Source organism: Leptidea sinapis, chromosome 2 (genome assembly GCF_905404315.1).
Source record: "Leptidea sinapis chromosome 2, ilLepSina1.1, whole genome shotgun sequence".
Classification (NCBI taxonomy): Eukaryota; Metazoa; Arthropoda; class Insecta; order Lepidoptera; family Pieridae; genus Leptidea; species Leptidea sinapis.
Window position 1 is genome coordinate 2,540,818 of NC_066266.1, and position 17,576 is coordinate 2,558,393.

The 17,576-nt window shown below is 34.9% G+C and overlaps 3 protein-coding genes across 5 annotated transcripts; 2 read left to right on the forward strand and 1 right to left on the reverse strand.

Annotated features, from left to right (window-relative positions):
• Positions 1–16: 16 nt before the first annotated feature.
• LOC126973015 (uncharacterized) lies at positions 17–994 on the reverse strand. Its single transcript, XM_050820144.1, has one exon. The coding sequence runs from the start codon at positions 986–988 to the stop codon at positions 17–19; it is 972 nt and encodes a 323-aa protein (XP_050676101.1). The 5' UTR covers positions 989–994.
• Positions 995–3,425: 2,431 nt separating this feature from the next.
• LOC126972916 (uncharacterized) lies at positions 3,426–10,625 on the forward strand. 2 transcript variants are annotated; one of them, XM_050820029.1, is made up of 2 exons: positions 3,426–3,448; positions 9,773–10,625. In XM_050820029.1, exon 2 carries the CDS (start codon positions 9,781–9,783, stop codon positions 10,594–10,596), a length of 816 nt encoding a protein of 271 aa, XP_050675986.1. In that variant the 5' UTR covers positions 3,426–3,448; positions 9,773–9,780; the 3' UTR covers positions 10,597–10,625. The 2 variants fall into 2 exon arrangements, with proteins under 2 accessions (XP_050675986.1, XP_050675975.1); XM_050820018.1 differs by lacking the exon at positions 3,426–3,448 and adding an exon at positions 4,298–4,500.
• Positions 10,626–14,220: 3,595 nt separating this feature from the next.
• Positions 14,221–16,939, forward strand: LOC126972869 (uncharacterized). 2 transcript variants are annotated; one of them, XM_050819980.1, is made up of 2 exons: positions 14,221–14,358; positions 16,039–16,939. In XM_050819980.1, exon 2 carries the CDS (start codon positions 16,055–16,057, stop codon positions 16,937–16,939), a length of 885 nt encoding a protein of 294 aa, XP_050675937.1. In that variant the 5' UTR covers positions 14,221–14,358; positions 16,039–16,054. The 2 variants fall into 2 exon arrangements, with proteins under 2 accessions (XP_050675937.1, XP_050675945.1); XM_050819988.1 differs by lacking the exon at positions 14,221–14,358 and adding an exon at positions 15,287–15,299.
• Positions 16,940–17,576: the final 637 nt, after the last annotated feature.

Below are 17,576 nucleotides of genomic sequence, written 5' to 3' on the forward strand. Positions count from 1 at the left end.
ACAAACATATTTTAAGTTATGAAATTCCCATAAAGTTAAATATTTTATTTTCCTTTGAATTCTCTATTATAGGCATCATTATTTTCGTTAGATCATTTGGCCAAGCGTTTGATACATGAAATATTGATTTTAATAATACTTCCATAACGTTGAACTCAAAGATTTTTCCTTCAACTGCTGCCACTAGATACAAAGCAGCATCGATACTAAATGCTGTAGGTTTTTCGTCTATAAAAAAATCTCTTTTTGCTGTTGTTCCATTCACATATAACATATAGAAAAATCCATCTGCAAAAAACAGTACGCTTCTCTCCATTATGAAAGCGGGTCGCAGTAATTTTACATCCTTGAAGTCGTCATATAGAGTAGGTGTAAAGGATAATAATAAGCCTTGGTTGCTAACTATTCTTGGCAAACCATCTTCACACGCAAGATAGTAAATATTATTTGATGTATCCAAAACAAACTCCAGTGCGCAAGTAACAACCTCGATTCTCGTTCTCAAAACTCCATTATTTTCGAGTTTAAAAAGCTTATAGTTAACAGTTAGGTAGTAAATTACATCTTCACCGTTTGCTTTTTGGATTTGAATAATATCATCACGAAACAACCCAAATTTTTTAGCAGACAAACTGTCTGGATCATATTTGTAAACTCCATCTTTGGCTCCGAAATATACTGTTTTATCAGGCCCATAGTCAGCCGTAGAATCTCTTCCGCCTTCTAGTATTTCATATGCAGCTAGACCTTCAAGTACATATATACAATGCTCCCCATCTAAATTTTTATCCTTGATCGTAAAAAATATCGCTGGGAGGTCTGAATTATCATTACGTACAAAGGAAACACCATCAGCCGGTACGAGTAGTTTGGTGATATTGTGATTTGATGTAAATATTACTAAATCATCGCGAAAGATTGTCTTGTTCTCTGTGTATATTGCGAGAACGGGCGGCATTAAACAAACTGCAATTATCATTGACCACATTATGCTGTAAAGAAAATAATATTATATTAATACAATAACAATTTGCCTTGTGCTTCCCCAGACCATAAAAAGAATAGGGAGGTGTCGTAAGAGGCGACTAAGGGCATTTACACGTGAGAGCCTCCTTTGCACAGGATACTGACTAGATTATGGGTACCACAAAGACGCCTTTTGCTGCCGTGAAGCAGTAATGTGTAAGCGTTATTGTGTTTCGGTCTGAAAGGAGCCGTAGCTCGTGAAATTACTGGGCAAATAAGACTTAACATTTTAATTCTCAAAGTGACGAGTGCAATTGTAGTGCCTCTCAGAATTTTTGGGTTTTTTCAAGAATCCTGAGCTGTCCCTTATTATCATAAAAAAAAATATTCCATTGAAAAGTTGTCCTCTTCATCTGAATGCCTGTGATGAAAGTCCCAAAAATTCTGACAATATGACAGTTATGGTGCCTCTGACATTGATGATAGCGACCAGATTATCAACTGACACACAAAGTTGTAGATCATCAAAGTACTCCCGAATTACTGGTATGTTATACTCTTGTGTGTGTAGTATGAGCGACGGTGATCACTCATCATAAAGTAGCGTATATTCTGTGTACCGTTCCGTGTGATGATAATCTTGTGAAAGCTGAAATAGACAAATTGTCGAAGTACCAAGACCTAGATGTGGGATGTAGGATGGAATAATTGTCCCAATAGTCGTTTCCGTAAGCGGTCTTATAGCAAAGAGCCTCGACCATCATCTCATGAGGCTCTCGCTTAATAACTGGATTAAGGGTCAGTTACAGAAAGCAGCTGTTTTGGGAACAGCACGTATCGTGCGGAAGTTCCTCAGTGTGTCGCTCGTTAGAGTAAAAGTGTTCTGTGGTCTGTCGCCCTAACCACCGGCGGAATTTTCGTGAACCAACGCCGGCGGGACTCTATTTTTTATGTTTCTATGCAGCAGTAATGTATAAGCATTACTGTGTTTTGTGCGCCGTAGCTAGTGAAATTAGTCGGCAATTGTAGTGCCGCTCAGAATTATTGGGTTCTTCAAGAATCCAGAGCGGCACTGCATTGTAATGGGTCTTCTTCTTCTTGAGGTGCCTTCTCCTACCGGAGGTCGGCTATCATTAGTGCTATTTTTATCTTTGACACAGCAACTCGGAATAGGGATCCTGTGCTACGGTTGAACCATGTCCGGAGATTCTTAAGCCACGAAATACGTCTTCTTCCGGGAGGACGCTTTCCCTGGATTATCCCTTGCATGATGAGTTGGAGCAGGTCATTTGAAATGGGTAGGGCCAATTACCATCAGCTGAACTCCTTGCTGGTCTCGTCCCTTATTGCCATAAAAAAAATATTATATACTAGCTGATACCCGCGACTTCGTCCGCGTAGATAAAGGGTTTTTAAAAATAATAAGCAAGTTTGGAATTGAAGATTATCTCATGTCCTATTCCAGTTCCGGTTCCCGTTTTCGCTCACGTCCCAAATATATTTTATGAATCTTATTTCGAGGAAGAATGCTCTGGAAAACTAAATCTACTATTGATATAGCTATAGCTCATCGACGTGAATTTCAGTTTTTCACCAATCCCGCGGGAATAATGGATTTTTCCGGGACAAAATTCTTCCCCTTGTTCTTTCCCAAGCTCTAGTCTATCGCTGTACCAAATTTCATCAAAATCAGTTTATAATTTTATTAGGGATAAATCCAGTGTCCTGATGTTTGTTTCCATGGTATTAGTGTACTAATGGACGTATTTTAATGGGGATTACTTCATGGAGTGCAGTTTAGTCCAACTTGAGAGATACGATAGTTTAAATTTCATTTTGGGACCCATAATTATACATATTTCCAAATTGGTTTTGTATTTTTTTCTAAGAGAAAATTTATTAACGCACGCTTTGAAAGTTCAGCTGTGAAGCAATTTCATTATAATAACAGGGAGCATATTTTACGAAGTAATTCTTGATGTTATGAAATATTATTGAGAAATTCATACAAACAGTTTTTTTTTATTATGTACAGAACGTCTGTCAGGTCATTTAGTAGGATCAACAATGCAAGGAATCAAATCGTATGCATAACAAATTTTCGCAGATAATGTTATTAGAATATATTAATCATTCATCATCATAATTAAATTAATCATTATAATTCCAATTGGAATATCGAATTAATAATAATTAAAATTAATTAACAGAAGTTGTATTTATTATTGTTTATTTACGTCTTATGTCTAAAGATGACGAGAGGCACTGCATTGAAATGGGCATGGCGCATACCATCAGCAGAACGTCCTGCTCGTCGCATCTACTGTCATAATAAAATAATAATAATAAAAAAAAAATATCGACAGACCGGCCACGACAGTTATTTAGAAGCTGTCAGCTAAAGCTAAACCTAGTGTTGATTGTTCAAGCAGTAATTTTTCATAGAACAATAGGACAAAAGAAGATACGAGTCACAATAAGGGTTGGTTTGTCTTTCTAATAAATAAATACTACAGTTTCCGCACTAGTGAAGTCAGGTTAGATCCTTGTAGCTTATATAATCTTTAATTTATGCGTGTGTTACTTAACACGCAAACTTACTAATGCATGTAGACGCATTCTTCCTAGAACGTTTCCATTACCACACGATACTTGTAAAAAACTGATCATGTAATTTATATTAACTAGTAAATTTTCAATTCGCCATGCTGGTTACTTGTTATAGTGGTAATGGTAATCAATATTTATTTTATCGAAATTCATCTGTCTATTGCGATTTAATGTCTAATCCGTACCGCGTCCATCCAAAACAATTGATCAAAGCCAAAATGGTGAATTAAAAAAAGTCACCGTGCTATTAAAAAAAAATCATATACAAAAGTATGACTGATATTACATATATAGTATATTGTATTAGAGTATATAATTTATGGGACTGGTACGGTACCTTTCATGTGTTATACCAACTCGCATTTGACTGGATTGTATATAGACAGTTTTTAATTCCCTTTTTAAGCACCAAAATGCGTTTTTTACACAGAAAAGTAATATCCTTCGGTTGGTTTTCTTAATTTTTTACTTTAGTTACTTACTCGACGTAACATTTCTATTTTAAAGCCAATCCGGTTTTTTTTAATGAAAATAAGGGAAGAAGCGAGCAGGTCTTTCAGTTGATAGTAGTTATTAATTAATTGTAATTCAGATTATCAAATAAAATTAAATATATGCACATTCCCATTTGGACAATGGAAACAGTTATCAATTTTATTTCCTTCCTAATAATGTTGATATATAGAAGTCATTTGATACTCAATTCCATTTCACATGCGAATTCATAATATTAGCTCCCCTTGTCTATTTTATTATTTGTTATAGTTTTAGCTGTGTGTTGATTATAATTAATTGTGCCAGATAATTAATTTGGTCGATATAAAGTGCGATGAACTGTTAAGTTATGTAGTGGGTTTAAATCAGTATTGTGTTTGACCTGTAGTACTACGTTTGTGTCAAGATATCTGTGTTGATTCCGTTTGGGTGAGTAATTGCCGAAATTTATTGCTTTTGGAACTGAAAAAGTAGACTTACTGTGCCAAAAGTATAAATAATAGTAAAATGCGTAGTTGGGATATTATGTCGATCTAGTTGTAGGTATTTTCGATGAGCAATGATGTATTTAAAAACTAATCAAGTACATGTCAACACATGGATTCTTCCATGCTATCGTACGTAGGGTTACCATTAAGTAATGTGAAAAGGCCTGATAAAAGACTGACATGTCGATAAAAGTCCGGACTTTTTTGTTGATCTCGTTTAGATTTCGCTTCTCGTAAAGATTAAAAAAATTAAAATAAAATACGGACAAGTTAGTGAGCCAGATTATCCGGATTAGATAAACTTAACACTGAATATGATATTCACTTATTAAATATTTCTCTAAAACATTTTTTACGCCGATTGGAACGCTTCTTCACAATACGAATTTGTCATGCGTATCACTCCGGTTAGGTATAGAACTGAATGAACCACATCAATGTAGATGTGGCGTTCAGGTAGATACTCTTGAGCATCACTGGCTATCCTGCCTAAATCGGCAGACCGTATCACTCGTCACGCCAGCATTAATGACGTCATCCGCAGACCATTTGGCGCTCATTATACACAAACTATTTTAGAGCCAAATGGTAATGGTATTACACACCGCCACGGCAAACGTCCTAATGGAATGTCCCTGGTGGCTTGGGCACGGGGAAGGGCGCTTTTGAGGGACGCGAATTGCGTCGACACTCTGGTTCCTTCTCATGTCCAAGTTACGTCATGCTGGTGCTGGGGCTGCTGCTTGGACTGCCGAAGACAGCAAGCGTCGCAAATATGTTGATCTCAGTGAGTCTTATCTTTATGCAGTTTGGTGTCAAGACACATGGCCCGTTAGGCCCAGAGGCGCGGAGAATGTACAAAGTACTATCTTCTCGTTTCAATAGGGCTACTCTAAAGACAAGCGCTGGCAGCTATTTCGGTCAACGGATCAGCCTAATTATCCAACGCGAAAATGCTGCCAGTATTCATGGTACACTTCCCCGTAATGATAGTTTTAAAATCTATTATTTTAATAGATATATAAATAATAGATTGTAATTATAAGTTATAAGATTTGTTTTGTTTTAATAAATATTTTGAGTTTTTTTTCCATAACATGGTATTTTGTAGAACAGAGGTAAAGAGATGCGTGGGGTAAGATTACACCAAGCCTTTCTTATATTTGAGGGTTGCATCATATTAGCTGTAACCTTAACAATAGGTTAAAGTCAAATTTAACGTTAACAGTAAAACTGACTTAAACATAGGCTGCGGAATGAGTTCCTTGGCATAGTTACAGTAAAAAAGTGAAATATTCAGTCAATAGAATATTTATTTGAAACTTTTGACAGTTCACTATTTAACTATTTAACATTAACAATATCTTTAACTGGCGAAGATTGGGCGGTTACGGTTAGCAGTTAAAGTTATGACTTCATCAACAAAATGTCGGATTGACCGGTACTGTAACATGTTTGTTATTGCTAAAGCGCGTTAGCGTCATAGATATCTGTTAAGCTAACGCGGACAATACAAAAAATGAGTGCATAAAAATTTCTGAAGCAACAATAATTTCTCACCAGAAAAAACTCAAAAATCAGTGTTTTTCGTTTTCACCTATTTCTTTCTCCAAAACTTAACTAATCAAAACGAAATTTAAGAAATAAAAATTTTAGGTTGGGGATTTACTATCCTTATGTATGAATAAATATTAGATACTGTTTTAAGTTATAAAACAAAAATATAAAAAATAGCAACACAGAGCCAACAGCCAACCAACACACATAATGATGATAATGATCTTTTGAGAATAAAAGTCTAATCTAGAATTAAAACCCAAGGAAAAACAGTCGAGAGCATTGTAGGGTAAAATATCTGCTTTTTTTTTCTCCGGTGGGTGTATAAGATAGAAAGTTCCTAGTCATACCGGGCGGGTTAACTTGATAGAAGAATAATTTATATTCAGAACTGGGGACTTCTGCTATAAACCTAAATACTGAACACTTAGATTTACGATTGGTCTCCGCTGTGCCCCCACTAGATACCGCAGGCGTAGTCGAAAAGTGCGGTAACTAATACTACGCCCCAGTGGGATAACACGAGCTAGTCTCAAACAATGTGTGATGTTGACGTGCCACATGTTCAACTTTGCTAATAATTGAATCCCTTGTTCTCTACTTTTAAACGTAGAACTTGTAATGCCAATAACTGTTTTATTAGTCGTGCTACTAAAATGTATAATGATAAATTTTCTAGCATAGATATATTTAGTTCCTCTTTGTTTAAATTCAAATTAAATTTATAACTTTTTGTATCTGATTAGTTCAATAAGATTAACATCAGTGTATTTACACTTTGATGATGTTATTTACAAGTTTATTTTTCGTGCTAAATCACTTATTAAGTATAAATAATTCATTTGATTTATGCAACTGCGCCTTTAATATAAAAAAAATGTATTTCGTATAGGAAACTAAAGGTTTATGTATACAATTAGTCTGTAATGTTATTTTTTATAAAAAAAACTGTTTGTTTCTTACTGAATAAAAAAAACTAAGTAAAAATAATACCACAAGAAATAAAAAAGACACTGGGATCACATATCATCAGTACGTATTTTGTATTTTATTAATTTCAATGTAAAATAACACGAAGCGTGTGTTACATAATATTTCAAAAGATACCATTGAGTGTCAAGATACCACGCACACAAGCATCTAATAGTTGCCGCAATAAAAAAGGTATTGTAGTTAGGTAGTGCGGTATCTAATTGGAGCGCAGCGGAGACCAATCCTTAAGCTAAGACTGAACTGATTATTTTATACCAATAACAAATACCGTACAAATTTGAGAAGCAGTGGTAGTGACGAATAATAATCGTTTTTTTTTTTTTTTTTAATAATTTATAATTCGTTAAAAGATATAATACAATTGCAACGATTTATATTATAGTACCCAGTCGTAGACGTAGGTATACGCCCGTATTATCAGGGGTCACAATTAAGGCCAATACTGATATGAAACAAGACCAAAGTAATTAACATAATATCTAGATGTTCTCTTCTCTGTAAATTATTATTATTTCTATCTATACATCTATACATATAAATAAAATTGGAGTGTCTGTTTGTAATATTGAAATAACCATTTATACACGTACATGAATATATACACCAAAATAACATTTTTCACATTTTTTTGTCTCTCTGTTTGTTCCGGCTAATCTCTGGACCGATTTTGACGGGACTTTTATTGGCAGGTAGCTGATGTAATAAGGAGTAACTTAGGCTAAGTTTATTTGAGAAAAATCTTTTGTTTTTGAAAAATAAAGTAATGTTGCAATGGCCGAGAAACGGTTTAACTCTAAAAATAATTTATATGGCATAACAACGTTTGCAATTTCTATCCTCCATACTTTCTACGCTTCTATTAGGCACATATACCACCCACCACTTACATTCACACATTTCTCCCTTAAACTTAGATTAGATACTAACAAGGTAGTTAATATTGTTGTGTTATGGGTGTTTATTACTAACCGTACTAACTCTTGTTGCCTATTCTTCAGTTCACAAAAAAACCGCAGCTATATCAACCGATCATTTCCTTTTAAATCAGCTCTTTAAATACTTCAGCTAAATTAAAATAAAAAATCTCTCCACCTTGACGTTGGCCGAATCGTCGACATTCAGTCGACGGAGCCAGTTATAAAAAAAATAAAATAAAATTAATGAAGTAACAACGATATACACAGATAGTGATAATATTAAAATATAGTACATAGGTTTTTCTGGTCATTAGCTTTTATATGGCATATATATGTAACTATGTATTTAGTTTAATTTTGAAAGTTTTTCTTTCTAGGTATCTTTAAACGAGCAATTCTTGTATATATATAATCTGAATCTCGGAAACGGCTCCAACGATTTTCATAAAATTAAGTATGCAGGGGATTTCGGGGGTGATAAATCGATCTAGCTAGGTTTCAATTTAAAAAAAATGGTTTTATCCATGTTTGAATGAGAAATAGCTACAATAACATTAGAATACAAAGGTAAATTTCGCCACTATATACAAGACTATTATAGCTCAGATGGGACATTGGGTGATCCGGAAAGCAGAAGACCCCGGTTCGAATCCAGATGTCCTATTAGTTTTTTTTTTGTTCAAGTTTTGTACATTTTTAAAAATCCAAGCAAGGCTCGGTCGTCCGGATATTATATCTTTAAACGAGCAGTACTTATATATTATATAATCTGAATCTCGAAAACGGCACCAACGATTTTAATAAAATTTAGTATACAGGGGATTTCGGAGGCGGTAAATCGATCTAGCTAGGCTTTCAATTTAAAATATGTACTTTTATCCGTGTTTTATAGAGAAACAGCTACAATAACATTAGAATACAAAGGTAAATTTCGCCACTTTATACAAGATAGCTCAGACGGGATGGGATGTGATCCGGAAAGCAGAAGACCCCGGTTCGAATCTAGATTAAGACCATATTCAAATTCAAATATTTTTATTCAAAATAGGATGTATCCAAAACGAATGCCTTAGACCTGAGAAGAATGGGCGCAACATAGTCAACGGGCTTTTTTTCATCAAAAAAAAAAATATATGTTCGCAAAATTATATTGTACAATTAAAATTATTATTTTATAGCCTGGGGGCGGTCGTTCCATTCCCAATCTGTGGTATCATTACGTAAGTCATTTATGTTGTAGTAACCATTACGACACAAACGTTTTTGAACAATTCTTTTGAATAACAATCCACTTTCTACTACCGCTATAATAGTCCAAATTGAACACTTCATACTTCATACTTTCTGAATATCACCAGTGCTCGATGTGGTACACCATATCCATCTCCTTCCATGGTGAATGCAAGCTAACCATGGACATCTGCAACCAGAGGTCAAGAGATGCGCTGCTGCCCTTTTAGGAAAGGAGTATGATCTTAGCTTGAAAATCCCTATAAGACTATAACCTATCGGTTTGTGAATACTATAGCCAGATGATTCCACTCTGCAGATGTCGATTTCAATCTGCCAGCTCAAGGGAGGTTTATCAATATCTTATACTTGGACATCATTAAGTTATGACCAGTTACCCATGATGATAATCCATCTATTTATTAAGAAATAAAATCAAAAAGATTTAGAGATTTTTTTCTAGTCATGAAGAATAAATACAGAAAAAAATAATTTACTCTTTGCTTTTATTTTCAGATACAAAAATGTGGCCCTTAATCTTCATCCTCATAACATCAGCATTAGCAGACAACTGTTCCCACATCTTCAACGACAGAAACTACACAAAATCAGCTATTTTAACGATCAAAGGTCTTCCCACCAACTTGGTATACAACCCAAAGAGCAAAGACCTCCTGTTTACTCTGATCGACCTAGAAACACTACAAAATCAGGAAGTCCAAACTAAAATGGATCAGTACGTCCTTAGATATGGCGAGCCAATTAAAATTGATAATATTAACGGCCAATCAGCTGCTGTGGATGTGAAAAACAATATAGTTTATATTGCAAGTGATAACGGCTTGAATATACTAAACAAAACAGACAGGGCTATCCATATTGGATACAAAGATGATATTGTTCAAATATTTAAACCACAGAATTCAGATGACATATATGCCGTGCTGTTCCCAGACAATGAAGTTTATAAGCTTGATTTAATCAATGAAGAAAAAGAAAGAATAGAAAACATCCCGTGTGCTTTTATAATAGCAATAGATGATAATGGAAATATATTCTACGAATGTGAGGCAAAATACGTTAAAGTTTTACTGAAAGGTTTTCAGGAATCTATAGAATTTGTTGGATTGCCAAAGAACTCTGCAAGAGCTGTCTCTATGGATGACAATAATCGTGTAATTTTAGCTTCCAATGATGGCTTATACTGGTTGAAACCAGATAACATGATTCCAAAGAAGTTGATGGACTTAGATTATGTACCCGCTGGGATAGCGTTTAATGGAGATAACTTTTACATATCTACAACAGAAATGATTTATGAATATAATCCATGTATTTAAGAAATAAAAACTTTTTGAGGTGATGATAATATTTTTTTATAAACAATCTTGTTCTTTGAAGTTTAGGGACTACTTTGGTTTAGAAGTATATAAATACTTCTCTTAAGACTGACATTGAAGCGAGCGTATCTAAAGAGCAATGCATTTTTGAGTAGTTAGATGAAAATTAATAAGCAATTAAGAAAAAAGTAAGCCTGCGTTTTAGGTGAGTGTACGCATTTTTTTAAAGGTAACCGTATTGTATCTACCTGAATACACCACTACAATAGAGTTTATTCCACAATTTGTTAGTGCATGGAAGAAAATACCTCTAAATCTGCATTGTGGAGGAACGCCACACATCCATCTGGATCTGTGGACCATCTGAGCAACATCCGCGGATGGTGCAATTGTGGGATACAACGGCAGGTATCGGTTCGAACATTCAGTCAACTATTCGGAAAACTCTCCCTGATAAATGCGACAGAAAACACACAACGAGGACAACGCCAAGCGATCGAGCCGTTCTACTGGATCTATGACATTTGGAGCAGCAGCTTAATTACAAGTCGTCAAATAGTTCGAGCTGATAATGTATTTTAATGGGTAGGGCATATCAATTACCATCAGCTGAACGTCAACTGTGCTCACCTCGTCCCTTATTTTCATAAAAAAACTGAAATCTCTCAATATGTAGATGGACCTGTGCCATCTAGAGCGCTTGAACTATAGTTTTGCTCTATTCATAGCCCTGTTTTTGTTCAGAGCCAATAATTGCCTTAATCAACAGTTAAATAAAATCCAATATACAAAGGCATTTCGAGATTTATATTAATTTGTCATCAACATTTTGTAACAAGCTGTAGCAGCTTAAGTATTCATGGAAATAGGGGATAACTCTCATCTTTGTCTCAAATGGCTCCAGAAGTCGAGATATTTCTTGAGCAAAAATATAGCGTTGCGTTTTTTATTCTTTCAACTACAAAACAAGCATTATCTACCGATAGCATCATTAGGTGAAACGTAAGACCTCAAAAGGCCACGGAACTTTAAAAGGTTAGTATTTCACACGTGGTGAGAATAAAGCTTAGCGACTATAATTATCCAAAATTCGAAGGAAATGAGATAGTACCGTAGAAGTAGTACGAAGATAGACTGACCTGGAGGTGATGAAGCCGATGCCGGTGTGTGTAAGAAATTAATAAGAAAGAAGAATGCATACTCCGTATAATCTTGAATGCAAATATGTGGACTTGGAATGTGGAATGTCAATTTGTTAACCCAATGGGTACCACAACGGCGCCTATTTCTGCTGTGAAACAGGAATGTGTAAACAATATTGTGTTTCGGTCTGAAGGGCGCCGGAGCTAGTGAAATAACTGGGAAATGAGACTTAACATCTTGTCTCAAGGTGACGAGCGCATTTTTAGTGCCGCTCAGAATATTTGGGTCTTTCAAGAACCCTAACTGCACTGCATTGTAATGGGTAAGGCGTATCAGTTACCATCAACTGAACATGCTCGTCTCGTCCCTTACTTTTATAAAAAAAACAGCGTCTTTCGTGTCAGCTAGTTGCTAATATAAATTATTTTCACTATGGGAAGGAAGTTCTACTTCTCACACGCATACATATCTTTTATTTCTCAAACACCAAACAAATGGACACACATTTGAAACGAAAGTATAAAAACTCACCGTAAATTCGAATGAAACATTTGGCTGTTCCAACTTTCACGTTGATCTACCAACTAATCTATTCACATTGTTCCACGAAGGGCTTGTGTTTAATTCTTCATTGAAAGAGAGTCAAAACATTATCTATTATAACAGTTACATCACTATTTTTCTATGAATTACAATATCCTTATAAAGGGTGTCATTATTTTATAAATGATAATATGAACTTTACTAAGACGGAAACAGATTTTTTAATTCTAAATTTTTACGTGAATTTTTTGGCGTTTATAACCGACTTCAAAAAGGAGGAAGTTCTCAATTCGATCGGTATTTTTATTACTTACTGAGATATATAACCCGATTTACGTAATGCTTCTTTAGTTCGATGCGGAATAGATGAAATTTGGTCATAGTTTTCATTTTATGAAATTTTTTGATTACGTCGATAATGTAATTGTTTTTATGTACGAGATTTTTAGGAGTTTTCGTTCAGATTGATTATATATTATTGATATTAACTGATACTAAAATTAATTTAATTAATTTATTTTAATTATAATTTGATTGCTAAGTATTTCAAATACAATTATCAAATATTATATTGAATTAAACTATTAATATATAAATAATATAAATTAATATAAATATAAATATAAATATAAATATAAATATAAATATAAATATAAATATAAATATAAATATAAATATAAATATAAATATAAATATAAATATAAATATAAATATAAATATAAATATAAATATAAATATAAATATAAATATAAATATAAATATAAATATAAATATAAATATAAATATAAATATAAATATAAATATAAATATAAATATAAATATAAATATATTAATCTGTAACATAAATACCTACTTTTAATGACCTTGTAAAGCTACGGCTCCCTGCAGACCGAAACACAATAATGCTCACACATTAACTGTTTCGAGGCAGAAAAAGGCGCCGTTATGGTACCCATAATCTAGCCCTCTTCCTTTGCAAAGAAGTAAATGTAAATGCCCCTAGTCGCCTCTTACGATAACTTTGGGCCTGAGCCTTTCCTATTCTTTTTATGCCCCGGGGAAGCACAGGGCAACAATACTGTCTTTCAATACCAGAAGAATCACAGGATTCCTTTTAAGATACCCATGTCGTATCGTGCTGGAAACACCGTGTAAGGAAGCTCATTCAACAGTTTAGTTGTAGGTGGAAGAAATTTCTTTGAAAACTGTACTGTAGAGAAACTCCAGATATGTATATGGTGAGATTAATTGAGTTTGTACTTTATATAGGTAGATATATTGTACGTTTTTATGAGGCCCCAAACGGAAATCTAGGTAGTGGCTACAGCGCTACTTTCACCTACAACGGTCCTGTTAAACTTCCCTTACTGTTTTCACTTATTTTTAGCAGACAGCTCAAGAAACCCGACCTCTTTTCACCCACAATTTGATTGTTGTATGCAACCCCATGGGTGAATACCCCAATGGGTCTTTCAGTGGGCTGTGCCGGAATTTAATCGGCTAAAGTCGGTGTACCATAGCGTGCATATGTAGGGTGAACCAGGAATAGCGTTAGTAAACACATCCGATACCCCTGCTGACGCCTACTCGAAAATACTCACCACCTTCAGTTTCAACGTAGAAACTTTGGAAAGACTACGTTCAGGTACACGCAGACTCCTTCTGTGTGATCAGCACTTAAATGCTTGTTGCTACCATGGAGCGTATGACGGCCGGCGGCGGAAGATCTTGATGACTGCATTGAAGGCCCGCTGTGAGACCCAAGCATACTACGAGTGTATGCTGAACGGAAGCCTCACTGCAGTCAGTGGTGACAGACGGGAATCAATTATCTCCTTGCGCCCAAGTGCAGGAACTTCCAGAAGAATATTTGAATTTGAACTCCCATGTTGTGGCCCAACTATAGGATCTACTTTACAGTTGGTAACCTGCTCAACCCCAATAATTGCATATTGGATTGGAAATTGATCTTCCACTTGAGGAGGCTTCACGAAGGCAAAGCCAGCACGTGAAGCCTCCAGCCGGGACGACCATGGAGCCATCACCTACTCCTACCAGCTCATACCATCTCAGAAAGTAAGCAGTATTTTCAAACTGATTCAGGCTTCCGCGAGAGATGTTGTAGAACACAATGTACTCGTTTTCCTGCAGTTCTATAGCATTGAGAACTGAATAATCTTTCAGGTAGAAAATAAAATTGTTTTAAACACTTAACCGAGCCGCAAACTACACTACTGAACTTTTTTTCTTTCACCAATAGAAAGCTGTGTTATCAGTGAGTAACATGATATTATATTTTGAAAAATTTTGATTTTTTGCGAAAATTGCGCAACTAAGCTAATTGAAAATGTATTTCTACAGTCCCAATGAGGACTCCGTTATTACTGAGCTAGTCGAATGAATTGTCACATACAATATTTTATGATATAAAATATTGATAACCACAAACAGAGACCAGTTATAAAAGGAGGAGAGCCGTGACATAATATTTATAATATCCATTTCCCCAAAGAATACTTATAGTAAATTCTCGGGAATTGACTCCATGCTTCAAATTTACTAATCACTGGGAGTTTTCCGAAGAGCTGTTTTTCCTTACGCCAAAACTAACTTCACACCTTCGCAAAAATTTTGATATGTCATCCCCACCATCTGGATGTTGGCGTTTCTCAACAGTCCATTCACGTATCACCAATCCATGGATTGAGCTTGCTTGCGCGTTTCTACCAGGACAATACGACAGTACCTCCAAAAAAGCGTACACATTTCTAAGAGGCCGGCAACACTCCTGTGAATCCTCTGATGTCTTAGGAGAAAGTAGGCGGTTTAAAATAATAATGAAGAAGATTTTTCTTAATCCTTATAATAATATTCTCCATAACAATTTAATTAATCATCCTTTATATTGTCTGCACCGTTATTTACAAAACCGTACTCTTATGCATAACAATACTCATGTTTAATAAAGTCGCGAATGATTCAATGTCGCAATATTCGCAATCCACTTGTCCAGTCAGGTGAGAGATACATTAATTATTCTGATTAAGAAATTTTTAATCAATTGACAAGATTCCAAAAATTTTGCAGCAATTAGATGCGTTATCCTATTGAAGTGAAAGTAGCTAATGTTTTTGTGAAAGTTAGAAATAGATTGCGTGTTAATTGTGATTTGTGTTAGTGCGGTTATAATGCATAAATAGTCCATATTAGTAAGAGTAGAATAGTGCAGTGTTCTTCCGGGGCCGTACGACCTAGACCACTCCTATTTCTTTGTCAGAATAACTGTGATCAATTGGTGTAGGTACAGACTAGTTTCGGACCAATTCATCAGTGTGTTGAGTTTTCGGTTATTGCTCTTAGTCGCCTCTTACACCCTTGGGCCTAGGACTTCCCTTTTCTTTTTATGCCCCGGAGAACAACAGGGAAAATATAATCGGCAATGTGAGCAAGAATTTTTCAGTAGCACATTGGTGAAAGTCTGTTTTTTTATTTCTTTGATCTAGATTATATCTATTTGTCCTCACAACAGTCCATCACGGTAGCCTCCATTCGTTTCCGGCTCCATTCCATATTTTAATTCGACCGCGGTACTCTCCTTATACGATAGTAATTTATCAGGTTTTGAAGATAAGGATTGACCTGATGATCCTTGACACTTTTTGTTATGAAACAAAACTGTTGATTGCCATTCCTATTGCTTAAGAAATTTTCATATCAAAGACCACATTTATCAACTAATACTTCTCTCATTTTCAGATGACATGCCTTTAAGATGGTTTCTACAAAATTCGTTTTAGCCTTACTTGTTTCACTTGCTTTCACAACCCTTGCTCAAAAATGCGAAAGGATTAAAATTGGAAATGAATACTACAAACGACAATTAATTGCTGCCATAGATGGCTATCCAACCGGTATAGTTGTTGACCCAAGAACTGAAAACATATTCTTCTTACTTCATAAAAGGAACTATACTAAAGGCATTCATATTTTACGGCACGGCTCTTTAGGTATCAAGGAAATACCAGTTTCTGATGATTACATTGGACAATGTGTTGGAGTGGATGCAGCCAATAATATCATCTATGTAGGAACGAATCAAGGTCTTGTGACTTACGATTATTCAAGAACCGATATACTAGTAGAAAGACCAATAGGAGATGATGATATCCGTAATATATTTATCGATAAAACAAACAACCAAATGTACATCACTACAGGTCCAAACCATGATATTTTCACATTCGTAAACGGTTCGGCTGCTGTTAAGAGATACGATAAAATCCCAAAAGCATACAATTTTATTTTGGATACTAAAGGAAACGCTTTCTACGAATACGTAGATGGTAGACTGTATTTCTTTTCAGTTGATTTATATGAACCAATTCAATATAAGGGTTTTTCAAGAGAACTAAAGTATATTCTGAAATTGAACAACCGTGAGGAAGCTATAGTTGCTGTGAAAGGGTCTTTGTTCAGGCTATTCACGAAGAGTGTTCTGCCAGTTAAAATTGGACAGTTGGGCTTCAAGATAACAGGGATGGCATTTGATCATAGGAATAATATTATTTTTGGTACAAGAGGTAAAATTTATAAATATAAACCTATTGATACAAATGACCCTTGCCCGCCCGATGACTATTTTATGACAAGCATTTGAAATTTGAATGTCGTTTAAATGGTACTGAATTCTTTCAAATAAATTATAGTTTTTCAGATTTTGTTTTATTGTAACTACCTATTTTCAAATAGTATTTTATTCCTACAAGTATATGGGGTACAGGTTGGGGTTTATTTATTTATTTAACTACATACCGCTTACTTAGTACACAGATAATTAACCTATATAAAGTATACAATATTTATAACTATTGTTTATAACGCATTGATAAGTACCAACCAGACACAATATCATCTAATAAGTACAAAGTTTAAAATTTTCAGTCAAAAATACTATTTATTAAAACTAAAATAATTTTTTTGACGACGACTTAGATTTTCTAAATACGGAAATTTGAAAAATCAATATTATGCTTTAATTGTTTTTTAAATGCAGGATGGCATTTCTCCAATCGTGCGTGGAACGTGTGCCCCTCAGTTGACGCAGGTGCTAACGCGTTTATTCCGGCGCTCTTAAAAAAAGGCGTAGTCCCTGACTTATGGAAGTAAGCCCTTGTCCATCCGATACAAAAATCGAAAGCAAGGCGGAAGGCCTGGCAGTTAGCCTGGATATAGTGAAGGCCTTTGATCATGTATGGCACAAGGCGCTTCTCTCAAAACTACCATCATTTGGGCTT